The sequence below is a fragment of the Malania oleifera genome, chromosome 5 (assembly GCF_029873635.1).
Source record: "Malania oleifera isolate guangnan ecotype guangnan chromosome 5, ASM2987363v1, whole genome shotgun sequence".
NCBI lineage: Eukaryota > Viridiplantae > Streptophyta > Magnoliopsida > Santalales > Ximeniaceae > Malania > Malania oleifera.
Window position 1 is genome coordinate 107,372,182 of NC_080421.1, and position 16,600 is coordinate 107,388,781.

The window sequence follows — 16,600 nt, forward strand, 5'->3', positions numbered from 1 at the left end:
ATACATGACATCAGCTAGCTATACATCTTGGGTAAATTACAATATTATCAATTATATCAGACATTTCATGATCAATATGAATTATTAAAAATTATGAAAGTATATAATTATTTAGTATGTTATGATGAATGTTTTCTAGCATATGAAATGTACTGTATATGTATTATAACTCTAAATATTAGTGTTGCCACACAGCTGTATTTAGTTTATTTTCTCTTATTGAGAAGTGTCTCACCCCCCAAACTTAAATAATTTTCAGGAAACCCAAAAAGACCGGCGGATCAAGGCCGTCGTTGAGATAGTGTGATATTACCCTGCTAGGAGGGTAAGCTTTTGATCTAGGGACAGGAGATTTACTTTATGGGTTCCTAGATATGTATATATATTTTGTGTTTTGGAGACTATATAAAAATACAATATAATGGAATGAGGTTGACTATGGTATTATGTATTTTATGGTTAGGAGAGAATGTGAATTTATATTTACTGGTCCCTAGGTTTCCGCTGTATATGTCAGGTGTGTCCCCATTACTCACGGGTTCGAGTTGACCTTATTATAAAATATGTTTTATTATATGATAAGATAAGTAGGTCGTTATAACATGTAATAATCTATTGGCAGTAGGTAGTATTTTGGTTTTGAGAGAATTTTAATTTATCTATTTGTAATCTCCTAGGACCATGAATGTAACCACGGTATTCCTCTGCCACAAGTGAGGGTAAGTAATAAAATAAGTAACTCATTTTTTTTAAAGGATGGTGTTCAATACATATAGTAAATTTCAAGGATGAAATTTTTATAAGTAGAGGAGAATGTAGAGACTCAGTGAATTATATCAATTAAATAATAAGGGAGAGGAAAGAAAAGAAACTTTAAAGGGAAAATTCAGCAGGGTCTCATCAACGAGTGTAGAAGTGCTCGTCGATGAGCAGGGCTCTTGGGCTTGTCGATGGAAATGCGTGTCTCATTGATGAGAAATTACCGAGAGGACTGTTTATAAACCTTGAAACTTGTCAACGAGGAGAAGGTGTTCATCGACGAAACTCTTCTTGGACTCATCGATGAGGAGATTTGATTCGTCGACGAGGCCACATGGACAACACTCCATATATAGCCCCAAAACCGAATTCAGTGGAAATAATTTCATTTTTATCAATTTATTTCTCTCTCTACATGGTTTCTCTCACTTCTCTTTAGGTTTTAAGCTTCAATTCTCCTCGATTCGACGATCAGAAGCTACCATGGTGATCCTGGGGAGATTCTCTACAACATAACTGAAGTAGAAATTCGATTTGGGAAGTTTGGGAATCATCCCAAAATTTGGGTAAGTTATTTTAAGTTTTAGTAGTTCTTTGGTGTTTTTGGACTAAGAAGGCATTAGATGAAATAATACTGAAGTTTTTCTAGGGAAAAAAATGAATTTGAGGGTATTGAGTTGGGAACACCACAAGTGTAGATTTAGTTAAATTGTGGTCTTTTCAGTAGTCAGGTAAGGGGATAAATTAAATCAGTTTATTTTTATAAAAATTTATTATTTTAAAATAGTAGGTTTTTACAGTAATTATATATATGTTATATCAGAATATTTGGGAATACTATTGTTGAACAGGAAAATGGTTTTAAAATGTTTAAACAGAAATATATCAACTTAGATATTCAGTTTCAATACTATTTAAATTTGTGTGGCATGAGTATCATTTTATGAATATTATGTTATGTCAGATTTTTAGTAAAAGCATGTTACATCAGTATTTCAGGAAAACCATAAATAATACAAGAAATTATGATTTCAGAATTTTATGATAAACATTACAAATTTCAGTTCAGTATGTTATAATATGCTCGACACAAGGCCATGATTGATAGTCAGCGTAAAGCCATAATTATGTATGTTATTCGGCGCAAGGTCGTGATTATGTATGATATGCCATAATTCAGAAAAAATGCTATTAATCTAGTTTCATGTTAAATCAGTATATGTAAACATACTACATGTTACCAGAACCCGGATGGTTTAGTTCAGATCAGTATTCAGGGCTTGGTACCATAGCTATTTAGTTCATTTCAGACTAGTGCTACCACACTTGCTAGTAGAGAGTGTGGGAGATGGATAGTTGATGTGGTTTTAGTGTAGTGTTGTAGATGTCCCCCTGACAGTCTGGACTAGGGTGGGATGAGCCCATCGTACTTACAAACACTTTTGACTTGGCAATGGTCAACCAGCCATTATCAGGTCCCACCTTCGAGCTACACAATGCACTCATAGGGGGTAATACATGACATCAATTAGCTATCCATCCTGAGTAATATTTCAGTACTATCAGTTATAACAAATGATTCTATAATAATTGAAATTTAGTATGATTTAACATGATCATGATTATGTATGCTTTATCCAGTATTACATCACCAGTTTTTATCCAGACATGTATTATGTATTATTTATCTATTATAATACAAATATACTCATATCGCCACACAACTGATATTAATTTATTTCTCTTACTACTAAAAGGTGTCTCACCCCAACTTACAAAACATTTTAGGGAATCCCAATAGGCGAGCGGACCGAGCTCTGTGTCAGTAGAGGCAATTCATACTACCCCGATAGGAGGGTGAGTTACTGAGCTAGGGTCAGATGGTTTTTGGATTATGATCCTAGTTTTTCCTTTTGGTCTTTTGGAGGATTGTATATCTATATTTACAAGAATGTTATGGATTGTAGTAAAACTTTAGTACTGTTTGTTATGGATGTAACTTATATTTTCTGCTACTTAGGTGTTCATTGTGTATGATAGGTGTATTCCCAGCACCCACAGGTTCGGGTTGATTTTGCTATACTGGTATCAGGGTTATTATTAGAATGATATTTATGTATCTGGGGAAAAAAATATTATGATAAATAGGCAAGTCGTTACAATTGTGGTATGGTTATTTATTAGGTAGATAGACATTATAATTAAGTACGTTGAGTTTCTTTATAGAGAAAATATTATGTACACACCAAGTGTACAAACAAAGACTAATATGATTCCATCATGTATCTATATTTTTATTAAATTAAATAGTTATAACTATCTTTTTGTACACATGGCGAAATCATATTGCTCCTGGTGTATACACCAATATACCTAATAATGTCTCCTGTTTATAAAGAGTGTGGTCTAATTGTCTTAATGGTAGGAAGGAGTGTAAAGTTCAAAAAAGAGTGAATTGTAAAAAGGGTTCACCCTTAGATTCTTCCTCCTACTCTTATTTCTTTTCTAGGGATAGGAAAGGGTTGTGGGTTTTCACAAGTTTGGGAAGAGGAGTGATACTCTCTTGTTTTATTTTTTTGACACCTTAATAGTAATTAAACTCTTGTCAAATTGTTTATAGACATAGGAATAGAGTCAAACCACGTAAATTTCTAGTGTTACTTTTATTTATTATAATTTATTATCTCTTTACAAATTGCAGAGTGGGTGGTCTTTGTGGTCAAAATTTCAAATCTATTTTCAAAAGATTCTACAAATTTCAATAAAGTGAAAATACAGTGTATTTGGCCTTAAATATTAAGAAACATACAACATGTTCATTGAATACTTGGAATTCTATAACACGTGCAGACCCTAAATCATCGCAAGTCAATTCATAAAAGTTTTCATCAAAATCATAGTTGTTAGAATAATGTATGTCTCATTTATAGTTACAAACCATGGTTCTTTAATTTTTCCACATGATTTACAACACATAACCTCGTTATTGATTGTAAACATAGGAATAGAGTCAAACCATGTAAATTTCTAGTGTTTCTTTTATTTATTATAATTTTTTCTCTTTTCAAATTGCGGAGTGGGTGGTCTTCGTGGCCAAAATTTCAAATCTATTTTCAAAAGCTTCTAAAGATTTCAATAAAGTGAAAATACAGTGTATTTGGCCTTACATATTAAGAAACATACAACATGTTCATTGAATATTTGGAATTCTGTAACACGTGCACACCCTAAATCATCGCAAATCAATTCATAAAAGTTTTCATCAAAATCATAGTTGTTAGAATAATGTATTTCTCATTTATAGTTATAAACCATGGTTCTTTAATTTTTCCATATGATTTACAACATGTAACCTTGTTTTGTTTTGGATAGCTTAAGGTATAGGAAAAGACTAAAAATTTGAAAAGAAAAAATCAAATAGAAAAGTACCCAAAAATATTTTTAAATGAAAGAAGGATATGAAAAGCAAGGCAAGCATTGGGTGCTAATGACAACAACCATTGTAAGGACTATGCCTATCGTAAATAAAGGGGTAATTAGGCGTTCCACAAGGCTTCTTTTGTGGCATTTATGTTTTTTCCATCATTTTTTTCTACATTATACACATAGACAACTAATTTCTTGCCCGTGATTAATATTTGAGCAAGATGGGGCACTTGGATGGTGTCCTAGCCTTCATGATAAAACCCTAGAACTAGATCTCTTTTGTACCTATAAATAGGAGCCTTGCTTCCCTCCTCTACGGGTGTGCGGAAGAGAAGAATGAGAGGAGGAAGAGAGAGCAAGTCACAACAAGGAGTTCAAGAACTAGACAAGCAACACTCTACTAGAATTTGGTTGTAGAGATAAAAAAAAACTTCTTACCACATAAGGTGTGTTCTTAGGTGTTCATTTGTTTGTTTATTTCCATGTTTAGTTCTTGCACATCTTCAAATAATAGCATAATAGAGTTTATTTCTTATTGTTATTATAAGGTGTGATTTATCATATGTTCAATCATATTAATTTTCTTTTACTATGGTGTAGATGGAAATATAATGTTTTTGATATGAACTACCATGGATTTTATTTCCTATTCTTAGAAATATATGTAGGATGCCTCATGGGATGCTTGACAGATATTTTAAAACCATTATCATTGTAACCTTGATCTATGAATGGAACAACATATATAAAAAGATTATAATCATATTTTCAGTATAAAAACTTACTAAGATCACACATCTTATTTCATCCACAATTTGTTTAAGATATACATTTTTTTTTTGAAATTTTTATTATTTAATATTAAAAACACTTGTAATATATTGATTCTATTGTGCATTCAATTTTATCAATAATTTTTTTTTATTCAAGTACTTTTCTATTTTTAAAATTTCCCATGACTTTAGGCAGGAATTTACCCTTCTAGACTTTCACTAGATCTAAAGTACATGATTTGGTGGATATTATGCTTATGATTTTGGTTGCCTTCACTTTGTATGACTTATTTTGTTATACTGATTTGGAGAAACCACTATGCCAACAAAGTTAAGATTAGCTATATGGTTTGGGAAAATTTTCATTCTACAAAACTAGCTATTACATTTTTTTTCCTTGCACATTGTTTGAGTTTTGGGTGGTTGGAAGTTGCTTCTAGCTTGTAGTATTACATGAATAGTGTGCAAAAAACAAGCTTACTTTCATGAAATATAGTTAGCATTTGATTGCCGATGCTTTTTTAGTTCAAACCAATTATGAGTGATTTATCTTATCTTATATGAACCACATAATGTAGATCTTAATTACTTAGTCAAAAGGTCAATTTTGTGATCTAAAATCTTTTTTTAACATTAATTGGTTATCCTTTTCTGAATCATAATACCAAAAACTTATATGGTTTTTCTAAGGAATCATATTTTGTGTTATACTAAAAAAAAAAAAATTCTAAACTTTTTTTTTTTTTTCCTTTAGTGATACTTATTTCATTCATTCTTTATGTTATTTATAGTTTGTACATTGTTATCATTCGTCAAAGGTAAAAAGGAATTTTGTTCCAATAAAGTATCCTATGAAAACAGGTAATCGAGAGACAAAAGCATTTTTAACTCAAATGAAGCTTCGAATTTCTATACCCTTCCTAATATCACTTCTTTTGTGCATTCAAATGCATGGGAGCACCTTTGCAGTTACAAATGTAAGCATCAAGATGTGTAAACTTCCTTTACAATGATATCATTTTCTCACCCTCCCTCAAACTTAAATTGAAGAAAGTGGTAATCTCATTTTGTTACTTAAATCTCTCTCTCTCTCTCTCTCTCTCTCTCTCTCTCTCTCTCTCTCTCTCTCTCTCTCTCTCTCTCTCTCTCTCTCTCTCTCTCACTCACACACATGAATGGATGTAGTCCTATATAGTGTACATGGGAAGCCATTCACAAGCCCTAAAGTATGAATTGGTGGATTCGAAACAAGTTGTAGAATCTCATTACAATTTTTTGGGATCATTCTTAGGAAGGTAAAGTAATCACAATGAACTAGTTGTCTCCTAATCATTTCATTAAAAATTTGGTATTTAATTTTTGTAATTATTTAAATTAATTTTTGAACAGTTATGAACGTGCTAAAGATGCTATCCTTTATTCATACACATGGCACATTAATGGCTTTGCATCAATGCTTGACGAGGAAGTAGCAGTAGAGATAGCTAGTAAGAAATTAAAATCTTTTATCATCCCTTTTTTTTTTTTTTTTTTTAACTTCTCAACATTGTTTAGTCTTCCATCTCATTTGGCTAAATGTGCTTTTCTCAATAAAATACAGAGCATCCAAAAGTTGTTTCAATTTTCCCGAGCAATATAAGAAAATTGCAAACAACTAGGGCATGGGAATTTTTGGGAATGGACTATTATTCTAGCGGTATTGTAGTTCCCTCACCTTCCATTTGGTTGAAGGCAAATTACGGTAACAACTCAATCATTGGAAATCTTGATACTGGTGAGTTTTTTCCGTCTCTCTTTCATTTTTTAAATCTTTCTTTCCTTCCTTTTTCAACTTTCAATTATCATATAATGGGTTTAGAGTTATTGTTATGTAGACTTCTTCCCAAAATAAATCAAATTGAGCAATTTAGATTAGTAAAAATGTAGCAAAACTAGTAGCCCCATTTTTTCTGTCGCTATGCCATAGAGCTTTTTTTCGGGAAATTAAATGGGCCACAACTTCCACTTTTTCATTTCAGTGGCCACAAAATGCACACCATGCAATTAGAAGGTTATGCTGTGATTTAGTTTAGATATTGAATTTATGGTGTATTATTTTTTATTTGACATAGAACAGATTTATGAAATTGATTAGATTCCAAAATTAACAAAAAATAATTAGCTTAAAGAGGAAGAAAAGATATATGATTATAGTCATTATAAAAGAAGGACAAAATTAAGGTGATTACATAAGTAAGAAAAATGAGGGCAACAAATATCATGTCCTGATAGGAAGGAAAAATAAGCAAATAAAATATGGCATTTCATTCATGTGGGCTGCCCCAAAAATAATAGTAATGGGATGAGTAATGTGTAACCTTATGTTTCCATTTGATGGGATTATCTTAGGTGTTTGGCCTGAATCAAAAAGCTTTAGTGACGAGGGCATGGGAACCATTCCGAGTAGGTGGAAAGGAATTTGTCAAAACGAAAATGATACTACATTTCATTGCAACAGGTTTGCTCTTTTTATCTTTTCTTTTTTATGTATATAATTTATACCAAAGTTTCTTCTTGTTTCAATTGTAATAAGATAGCTAATAATGATATACATTATTGGGTTAGAACCTAACAATTTAGTCTTTTCAATAATAGGGTATTTCATACTTTATCAAAGATATGGCTATAAGGAGGTTGTAGTCCAACTCTTAATAAAAGGATATATTTACTCCAATATATATTTATTTGTGTGTTTGTGTGGGTTTAAGAGAGAGAGAGAGAGAGAGTTAAAAAATGGTTAAAAGGATTCTAACTTTGATTGTTATGGATGGATTTTTAGAACTTTTTAAACTTAGAAAATCGATGTTTTAAAGTTTTGGATTAAATGAATATCAAACACTTTGGAAGCACAAAATTAAATGGTATTACAACAGCAATAAAACCAAGTCTTAGTCTCACTAAGTGGAGTCGGCTAAATGGTATTATAGTAAGTAATCACTATATTTTGGTTATGAGCCCAAAACACTGATTTATAAGATATTCGTAGTGTGTTGTTTGCAAAAGGGACCCGTAATAGGTAAGGCAAGTAACAAGGAAAGGTCCTACCCTCACCCTAATTCTAGAATGGTTGCCTGTCAAGTCACCATTCAGAGAAGAAAAGAGGGTAATAAGATGTTTGCCAACACATTTTGAACCTTAATAGCGAAGTAAATGGTGCAAGGTATGCATCTTCTATGCTCTAATAAGATGTTTGCCAGCACACTTTGAACCTTCATGTTCTTATAATTGATTTGAGAAAATTTATTGTCATTTTTTTGAAAGACATTTATCAAATTGGTATCAAAGCCGAAACCTAAATCTTCATGATTGTGTACATGAAACATGAATGTTCATATTTATTCTTCAATTTCTACATGATTCCTTGGATTCAAAAATTTGTTTTATCGAAGTGAGATTTTGTTTTTGCCTTGAAGATTTTATTTTCATGATGTAAGAAATTATTCTCTGGATTCAAGATTTATTTTTTTAATTCGAGATTTTATTTTCTTGAAGCAAGATTTTTTTTTTTTTTTTTTTGGTGTCAAGATTTTATTTTCTTGATGGACAATTTTCCTTTTTGGTTTAAACTTTGTTTTCTAGGTGTAAAATTTTATTTCTTAGTTGCAAGCTTTTATTTTGTTTTATCTATATTGGATCATGACAAATGAATGGAAGGAGGTTTCCATGGTCTCATGGCTTCAGAAAAAAAAAATCAATCATTGTCATGTATTTGGTTTAATTTATTTAGGACTTTGAAATTAAATGTGAAACAACTTGAATCCATGAAAGATTTTTAAGAAAGATCAAAAAAGAGTGGCCGCAACTCTTATCCAAATACCAAGTGACTGGTGAAGAAGGTGAAACTAGAGATGGCATGATGCCCTTGCATAGGCCACATATATGTGTGAGCACATAGGGCCCACTCATGGACCCTACCAAAATTATTTATATTTCTAGAATTTTTCCTTTTTCCTAATTCCTAGGACCCTCCATTAGTTTTTAAAACCTAGCATACCAAATTTTTCATTAAAATTGAAAAATTTGAGTATACTTTATTATATCCTAATATATGATGGTTTGTTAATGCTCTATAGATGCTTTCACATTGTGTATTCTCAACAGTGACAATGTTTGGGCATTCAACAAAATTAAATTTTTATGTACGCATAACATATATGTACATTTGCTTTGCATGTACATATACTTACTTTCATATGTGCGTGTGACCTGTGACACATTATGTCATAAATGTATACATAAACATAAGATAATAATGCATTTTGAATACATATTAAATTGTGTGTGATGTCATGATTGTGAATATTATGGAAACACTGCTAATGGTGAGTTCATCAAAAGGAATTTTGTTTCTTTTAGAGAGATCTAGTAACACCCTTTCATTTGTTGATAGTAAAGATGATTGAACTATAATTCGATAGTTGTTAAATATGTTAGCCTTTATATTGGTTGGCATAAGATTGTTTTAGATTATTGATTTTTTTTTCCTAGAGTTAAAGAAAAACTCACTTAGACATTATTCTAAACTTATAATGAAAAAAAAAAAAGGCTAATTAAGGAAGGTGTTTTGTAAGATTCTAAAACTTGTATTAATAATATGAAAGGGGAAATTACTACTAGAGTTAGAACTAATAGAAGTCAAAATGTTTGGAACTAACTCATACAAGTATTCGTTGTCCTCTCAAACTTGTAGTGATGAGTGGTTACATATATTTTATTACCTATATTGATGACTCCCTCCTCTATGGCTTTGTGGATCTCATTCCTAAAAATAAAAATGTGATTTTAAGGCAATCAAGACTTTATTTGAGCTTAAGATAGGGAAGGGGATCAAAACTATAAGATTGGATAGGATAATGAGTACTGGGAGGTATATATGATGAAATTAGGTAGAACCATGGATTCTTGGATTAACTATATTTCTTTGTGACTATGTTGTGGAAACATAGCATGAAAGTTATTGTCAAAGTGGGAAACTATTAGTGATTACTTTATGGGTTATTGCACTTGTCAACATGGGCAAACCGGTGATTCGATGCTTCCATGGGGATGGTGACCCTAAGATGATCTTTGTGGGTGGGGGGTGGGGGGGGTTTAATTGTGTTGGGCAAATATTATATATGAACTAATTCTCACAAATAAATCAATGGAGTAATGCAAACAATAAAAATTGAGACACAAGAAATTTAACGTGGTTCCCTTAAATGTTGAGGTACGTCCACGGGGTACGGCGGTCCAAATCCACTATCACCAAATATTTTGTACAAAGTGGATACAAAAGGCACAAGCCTTACAAATACACAAGAGTGTATAAATAAATGTAACAAGATGGAAATGTCTCACCAAATATTCTGAATAAAGCTCCAAAGAACCAACCAAAAGACCACACTAAAAGAAATCCCAATATGCTGTAAATAATATGCAGCTGGAGACACACGAAGAAGAAGCAGCAGTAGCTTACTGCAATGAAGAAGATGACTAGCACTGGTGCGTGGGCTTGCTGCAGGTGTTAGCTGCAGGCGCTGGCATGAGGAGCTGTGTGGTGTTTCCGTCAATAAAAAATAGAGAGAGTGGAGAGGGCTGCTGGTTGTGAAGAAGATTTTCTGTTGCAAGACAAGATGGAAAAAAAAAAAAGAGATGAAGTGGCAGCCTCAATTACTGCGGATGAGGCTTGGTGTTGAATACTGCTTCCTTGAGAAGCCAACAACCATTAAAAAAACTCTTTCCAATTTTTGGGCCCCACAAGGAGGGACACCCAACAAATTGTACTTTAGTGTACTACAAAGTCACATTAACACCTATTTATTGAACTAACAATAGTGAAAGCTCATGTCTGAATATTATATTATACCTTGCATTTGCATTAGTCATCCACTGTTCGCTAAAAAAAATTGAATATGATTGGTCGTGGCTACGCAAATCAAAATTAAAAATGGGAAAAAAAGAAAACTTATTGGAGCAAGATTCTTCAACAAAGGATACTTGGCAGCGGCAGCCCAGTACAACTTATCCTTGGATTGGGAGTCTTGGGACCTTCATACCCCTCGTGACAATCTTGGCCATGGATCGCACACCTTGTCTACAGCAGGGGGCAATTTTGTGGAAGGGGCGAACTTGTATGGGCTTGGCAACGGGACAGCCAGAGGCGGGTCGCCCAGAGCCTATGTAGCTTCCTACAAAGTGTGTTGGTATTATTGGTGCACAGATGCTGACATACTGGCAGCGTTCGACACTGCCATTCATGACGGCGTTGACGTATTATCGGTGTCGCTCGGAGCAGCTCCCACGCCCTTCGTCAATGACAGCATTTCTATTGGGTCCTTACATGCAGTGAGTGCGGGAGTTGTAGTGGTTTGCTCAGCTGGCAACCGCGGGCCTAATGCTGGCAGCGTCATAAATGTGGCTCCTTGGATGGTCACTGTTGGAGCCACCACCATGGACCGTCGCTTCCCAGCTTCTGTTGTCCTCGCTAATGAAACTGATATCGTTTTCCAGGTATATAATAGATCATAACTCACCACGTCTATTTAAATAGAGGCACCTTGGGATAGCTTCAATTTTGTTATACATGTAATATTAACCAAGACTACTAATTATATTTCATTTTTTCTTGAAGGGAGAGAGTCTTTCAGAGAAAACTATGCCAAACAAGTTCTTTCCACTGCTAAGTGCTGCTGATGCCAAGACTGCTTACGCATCAACTAATGAGGCGTAAGGGAAAAATAAAAATAAAAATTAATCCATGCTATTGCCATTCAAAATCTTTTTATTTTAGAAAACTAGTTTTGCTATGGTTGTGTATATTTTACTCTTCCTTTTGCTTCTTTTTGTTTGAATCATGTAGGGCAAGATGTATGGGCGGGACGCTAGATCCAATTAAGGTGAATGGAAGCATTATTGTTTGTCTCCAGGGTAATATTGCTTATGCCGAGCAAGGTTATCATGTTGCTATGGCCGGTGGTGTGGGGATGATTATAGCCAATGCTAATCCATCTAATGATGAAATTATTGCTGTCCCACATGTCCTCCCTACAACTCACGTTAATTACATCGACGGTGTTGCTATCTTCAATTACATCAATTTAACCAAGTGAGATGATGCACCTAAAGTACTATAATATTCATTTGCATAACACACTTCTTCTTAATTTTTTTCTTAAATTTCTTTCTCTCTTTTATTTATCTTTTTAAATTAGAAACTCATATTGAGTGTTGGCTACATAATGAAAGGTAGATCATGTCATCACATATCTCTTTCCACCTTTATTAAGATTTGAATCCAAAGTCTACCTAAAACATTAAAATTCAAACCACCGAGATGTCTTAGGCTCAACTTTCTATTTCAAATTTAAGATTTCTAAAGGTTGTTAAAGTGACAAGATACTCTAAATTTCAAAGGAATCTGACCATGATCGTGTAAATTGGCGGGAAGGGATTCATGAAACCAATCCCACATAGTTGACATAGAGTTTGGTTCTTTATCATTGCTGTTGTATGATGCATATGTGTACACATAAGCACATATATACAACAATAACAAAACCAAACCTTAAGTTCCATTAGGTGAGATCGATTATATGAATCAGTTTCTGCTAGTTTATGTGATCATTGATCATTTCTTTTGACAGAGTCACGAATATTAAATCCTTACTCACTATCTCTTTCCAAATTAGTTTAAGTCTACTCCTACCCCTTCTACTGCCCCCCACAATAACTAAGTCACTCTTTTTCATTGGTGCACTATCCTTAATTTATGTTATGTTGTCTTTATATATATTTCTATTTTTTAGTTCATTATTTTAGATTGGGATTTTTTTATTTTTTTTGTTTCGTTTGACACTTTTTGCATCTTTGATAGATCTCCTATGGCCTATATTTCACCTCCAAGAACACAATTAGGTACAAGGCCGGCCCCCGTCATGGCAAGTTTTTCATCTAGGGGTCCTAATACGATTGTGCCAACAATTCTTAAGGTTTTTCCAAGCATATTACTTTATATTTTGGTTTATTATCAAAATTATTTGTATTAATTATCTGTATTACATCATGTAGCCTGACGTGACTGCACCAGGACTAACTGTCCTAGCTGCTTATGCTGAAGTAGAAGGACCAGCACAAATGGAATTTGATAATCGTCGAGTCCCTTTCAATTTTTTATCAGGGACTTCAACGTCATGCCCTAATGTTGCTGGCATTGCTGGACTTCTTAAAACTCGTTATCCAAGTTGGAGTCCTGCAGCAATTAAATCAGCAATAATGACTAGTGGTGAGAATGCTCTAAACACTTGCAATTGTTAAATATAGATTTGGAATGCAATAACTTTTATTACAGCCTCAAATTCTTAAAGAAAGGCAAAAGGTGCCTAGGCACCAAATTTCATTGTTTGATTTTATAACTAAACTATCTAAGATAGTGATACATTAAATATTCTTCTTTTCTTTTCCCTTTAAAGGAGTAATGAGTTACGGAATTAGTACTTCTATCAACATTCTAGATATATTCATAAAATTTAATCACAAGTTTTAGTGGATGTTTATTAATATTCATTTCCTTGATTGACAGCGACCATATGGGATAATAATATGGAGCCAATTCTCGATGTATCCAACTCAAAGGCAACACCATTTGATTATGGAGCAGGAAATGTGAAACCAAACCATGCTATAGATCCTGGTTTGATTTATGACTTAACTATTGATGATTATTTGAAATTTTTGTGTGCTACCAATAGTAACCAACACTTCATTAGATTGTTCTCACAAAGTAGCTTCTATGTGTGTCCTAAATCCTTTAATCTCCTAGATTTCAACTATCCATCATTTGTAGTACCTAAACTTGATGGTTTAATCACCATTGCTCGAACAGTTACAAATGTTGGTCGCCCTAGTACTTACATATCATTTGTCAAATGCCCAAGTGGAGTTACAATTAATGTGTCCCCACTAGTTTTGAAGTTTAAGAAAATTGGTGAAAAGAAAACTTTTACTATCACAATAAAGGTTGAGAGAGGCAACTTTTCTATGAATTATTCATTCGGACTCTTAACATGGCGGGATGGAAAGCACATGGTACAAAGTACTATAGCTATGTCCGCAATCTAGATCAAGATGAATGGCTTGTTCATTTATTTCAGTTGAATATCTACTATTATGTACGAGATTGGAGAATTGTATCAACTACTTTGGCATAAGTAATTGTTGAATGCCTTAAATGTAATAACTATTATACTTTTCATTAATGTAAGTTTTCATAAAAAAGTTAACCCGCTATACTATTACATTGGTCTAGACATTGCATAAACTAATTATTATTCTCAAAAACCCCAACATAATGATGGGAACATGTATTTTAATTTTACACAAACCTTAAATGCTGTTCTATTTGGATCAACGGGTTTGTTTGACACGGAGGAGAAGGAAAAATAACATATGAAGGATATTCATTTTCCATTTATTGTCTCCTCATAAAAATACTATTAGAAATAAAAATTTGATATGACATGATTATTTTTTTTTAAAGAATGGTTACCACTGTGTGTGTGTGTGTGTGTGTCTCCTAACAGAGAATAAAATAGGCAAAATAAAGAAGAATCCTCTTTTGGGTCACTCAGTGAATCATCACTGTCCAAGAGTCCAAACAAATTATAAAGTTAGAAAACCTACCATGCTTTTGTTGAAAAAGGGGATCATGGCCTCAAATAACCCTAAATTTTGAAAAAATGAAGTAAAAGATAAAACAATAGTTTTGATTAATTGTCATGGGTAAAATCAAATATGACTCTTTCCTTTGAACATAAGAAATCAAAATATATCATTCTAATTAGGATTAGATGACGTAGATGGAATTATTGATTGAATTTTGAATTAACTAAAAAATGTGGTACTAGCCCTATGATTGAAATTAGAGAATTCAATGTCAATACAGTTGAAAATTTTCTGATTAGCATTAGGTTTTAATGGGGGAGTTAAAATTAGTCCATCGTTAATGTGTTTGCAAAAGTCTTTTGATTTATAATCGTGATTTGAATATGGCTAAAGTCATTCATTAATGAAGGTTTCAAAGTCTCTTAATTAACAATTAGAGTTTTAATGACCAAAGCCAACTTTTACATAGGAGACTTGAAAATCTCCTAATTGTCAGTTGGGGTTTTTAATGATTGGGTGAATTCATAATTAAATATTTGAAAATCCCTAACTGACGATCAGGTTTCATTGGTTTTCATTGAGTCAAATCTTTATTTTAAATATTTGACCTTGACAAAAAAGGTTTTGATGTATGATTGAAGATAACCCTTTAATTAAAGGTTTGAAAGTCATTAATTGACAATCAGGATTTTAGCGTCGATTTGGTCACTAGTGATTTCAAGATCCCTATCTGACAATCAGGGTTTTCATGCTTTGATGGAATCAAATCTTAAAGATATGAAAGACCCTATGTAACGCTCCAAGCCCTTTGTGAGCCCGGGGTGCTACTTTAGTAATGTCTGTATACCTGATATCATCTCATAATAAAAAAACATGCATTGGAATAAGTAAAACATTCTCCATAGTCTATTACTAGAGTCTAACCATCAACATACAACAAAGTCTTTCCATTCTCATATTACATCTCAAAATAAAAGGGTCAACTAACTAGTTCCACACGACCAAAATACAAGCCCTGAGGAGTACAACATATACATCTCACATCTGAGTTCTTGCATACACTCACCAAAAGAAACTATATTAATCTCCACCCCCCGGTACTGCTAAACTCGATCTTTGTGAATCCCTAAAAAGATATGTTGAATACGAGGTGAGACACCTCTCAATAAGGAAGATTAAGTTAATGATACTGTGTGGTCAACATGTGTTTTAGTGTATACAAAATCATACATCTCTCTTTTATTGAAAATAATATGTATACTCACTCCTCATTTCTCATAGTATAAAATAGTACTGAAAACAATTATGTTATTTACATAAATATACTAATATGCATAAAGGACTCCCCCTGGAACTAAACGCCATGTATAAACCCCTGTGGTTAGGGTTGTGCTGCCCTAAGGCTGGACTAAAACCTGGGGGATAAACCTAGACCAAGTCACTCCCAACTAACTACTTCTGCAGGCTTCCGCAACTCACTTGTGGGTCCGATCGCCTTACCACTTCCTAGTACATACTTCCAGGGAAGGTAGTACCTCTACCTAGGTCAATCAATTAGGACCACCCAACACCACTCTCGCAATACAGTGTGGGCGCACACAATCAAATGGTGAAACACTCTTTAGCTACAGTACCATGTTCATAACAATTGGGTCCTCAGGGTTCCAAGAGCATATCTTGCAATTTATGTAATTAAAACTGTACTTTAAACTCATTTCACATAAAATCTATCATTTTATAAACCCTAACCTCACATCGTTTACTACAAACTCGGCCCTCAGCCCTTTGTTACAACTCAGCTCTAAGCCACTGAATAAAACTCCGGCCCTTGGCCGTCTGGTAAAACACAGCCCTCGCAGCCATCATATAAATCCCTGCATTAATCAAACAATTCCAATATATTTCACAAACAGTTTAGTATTACACAAACACTCTCATTTCTGGTATTTCCATATCTCTCA

The 16,600-nt window shown here is 33.3% G+C and overlaps 1 protein-coding gene across 1 annotated transcript in view; it reads left to right on the top strand.

Moving 5' to 3' along the window:
* Positions 1 to 14,096, top strand: part of LOC131156106 (subtilisin-like protease SBT5.3) — a 56,946-nt gene extending 42,850 nt beyond the window's left edge. The window contains exons 2-11 of the mRNA XM_058109552.1: positions 6,144 to 6,253; positions 6,348 to 6,445; positions 6,559 to 6,732; positions 7,347 to 7,455; positions 10,940 to 11,489; positions 11,611 to 11,705; positions 11,839 to 12,084; positions 12,853 to 12,967; positions 13,047 to 13,260; positions 13,558 to 14,096. Of these exons, the coding sequence (XP_057965535.1) occupies positions 6,144 to 6,253; positions 6,348 to 6,445; positions 6,559 to 6,732; positions 7,347 to 7,455; positions 10,940 to 11,489; positions 11,611 to 11,705; positions 11,839 to 12,084; positions 12,853 to 12,967; positions 13,047 to 13,260; positions 13,558 to 14,096 (2,250 nt within the window). The remainder of the gene's footprint in view (positions 1 to 6,143; positions 6,254 to 6,347; positions 6,446 to 6,558; positions 6,733 to 7,346; positions 7,456 to 10,939; positions 11,490 to 11,610; positions 11,706 to 11,838; positions 12,085 to 12,852; positions 12,968 to 13,046; positions 13,261 to 13,557) is intronic.
* Positions 14,097 to 16,600: the final 2,504 nt, after the last annotated feature.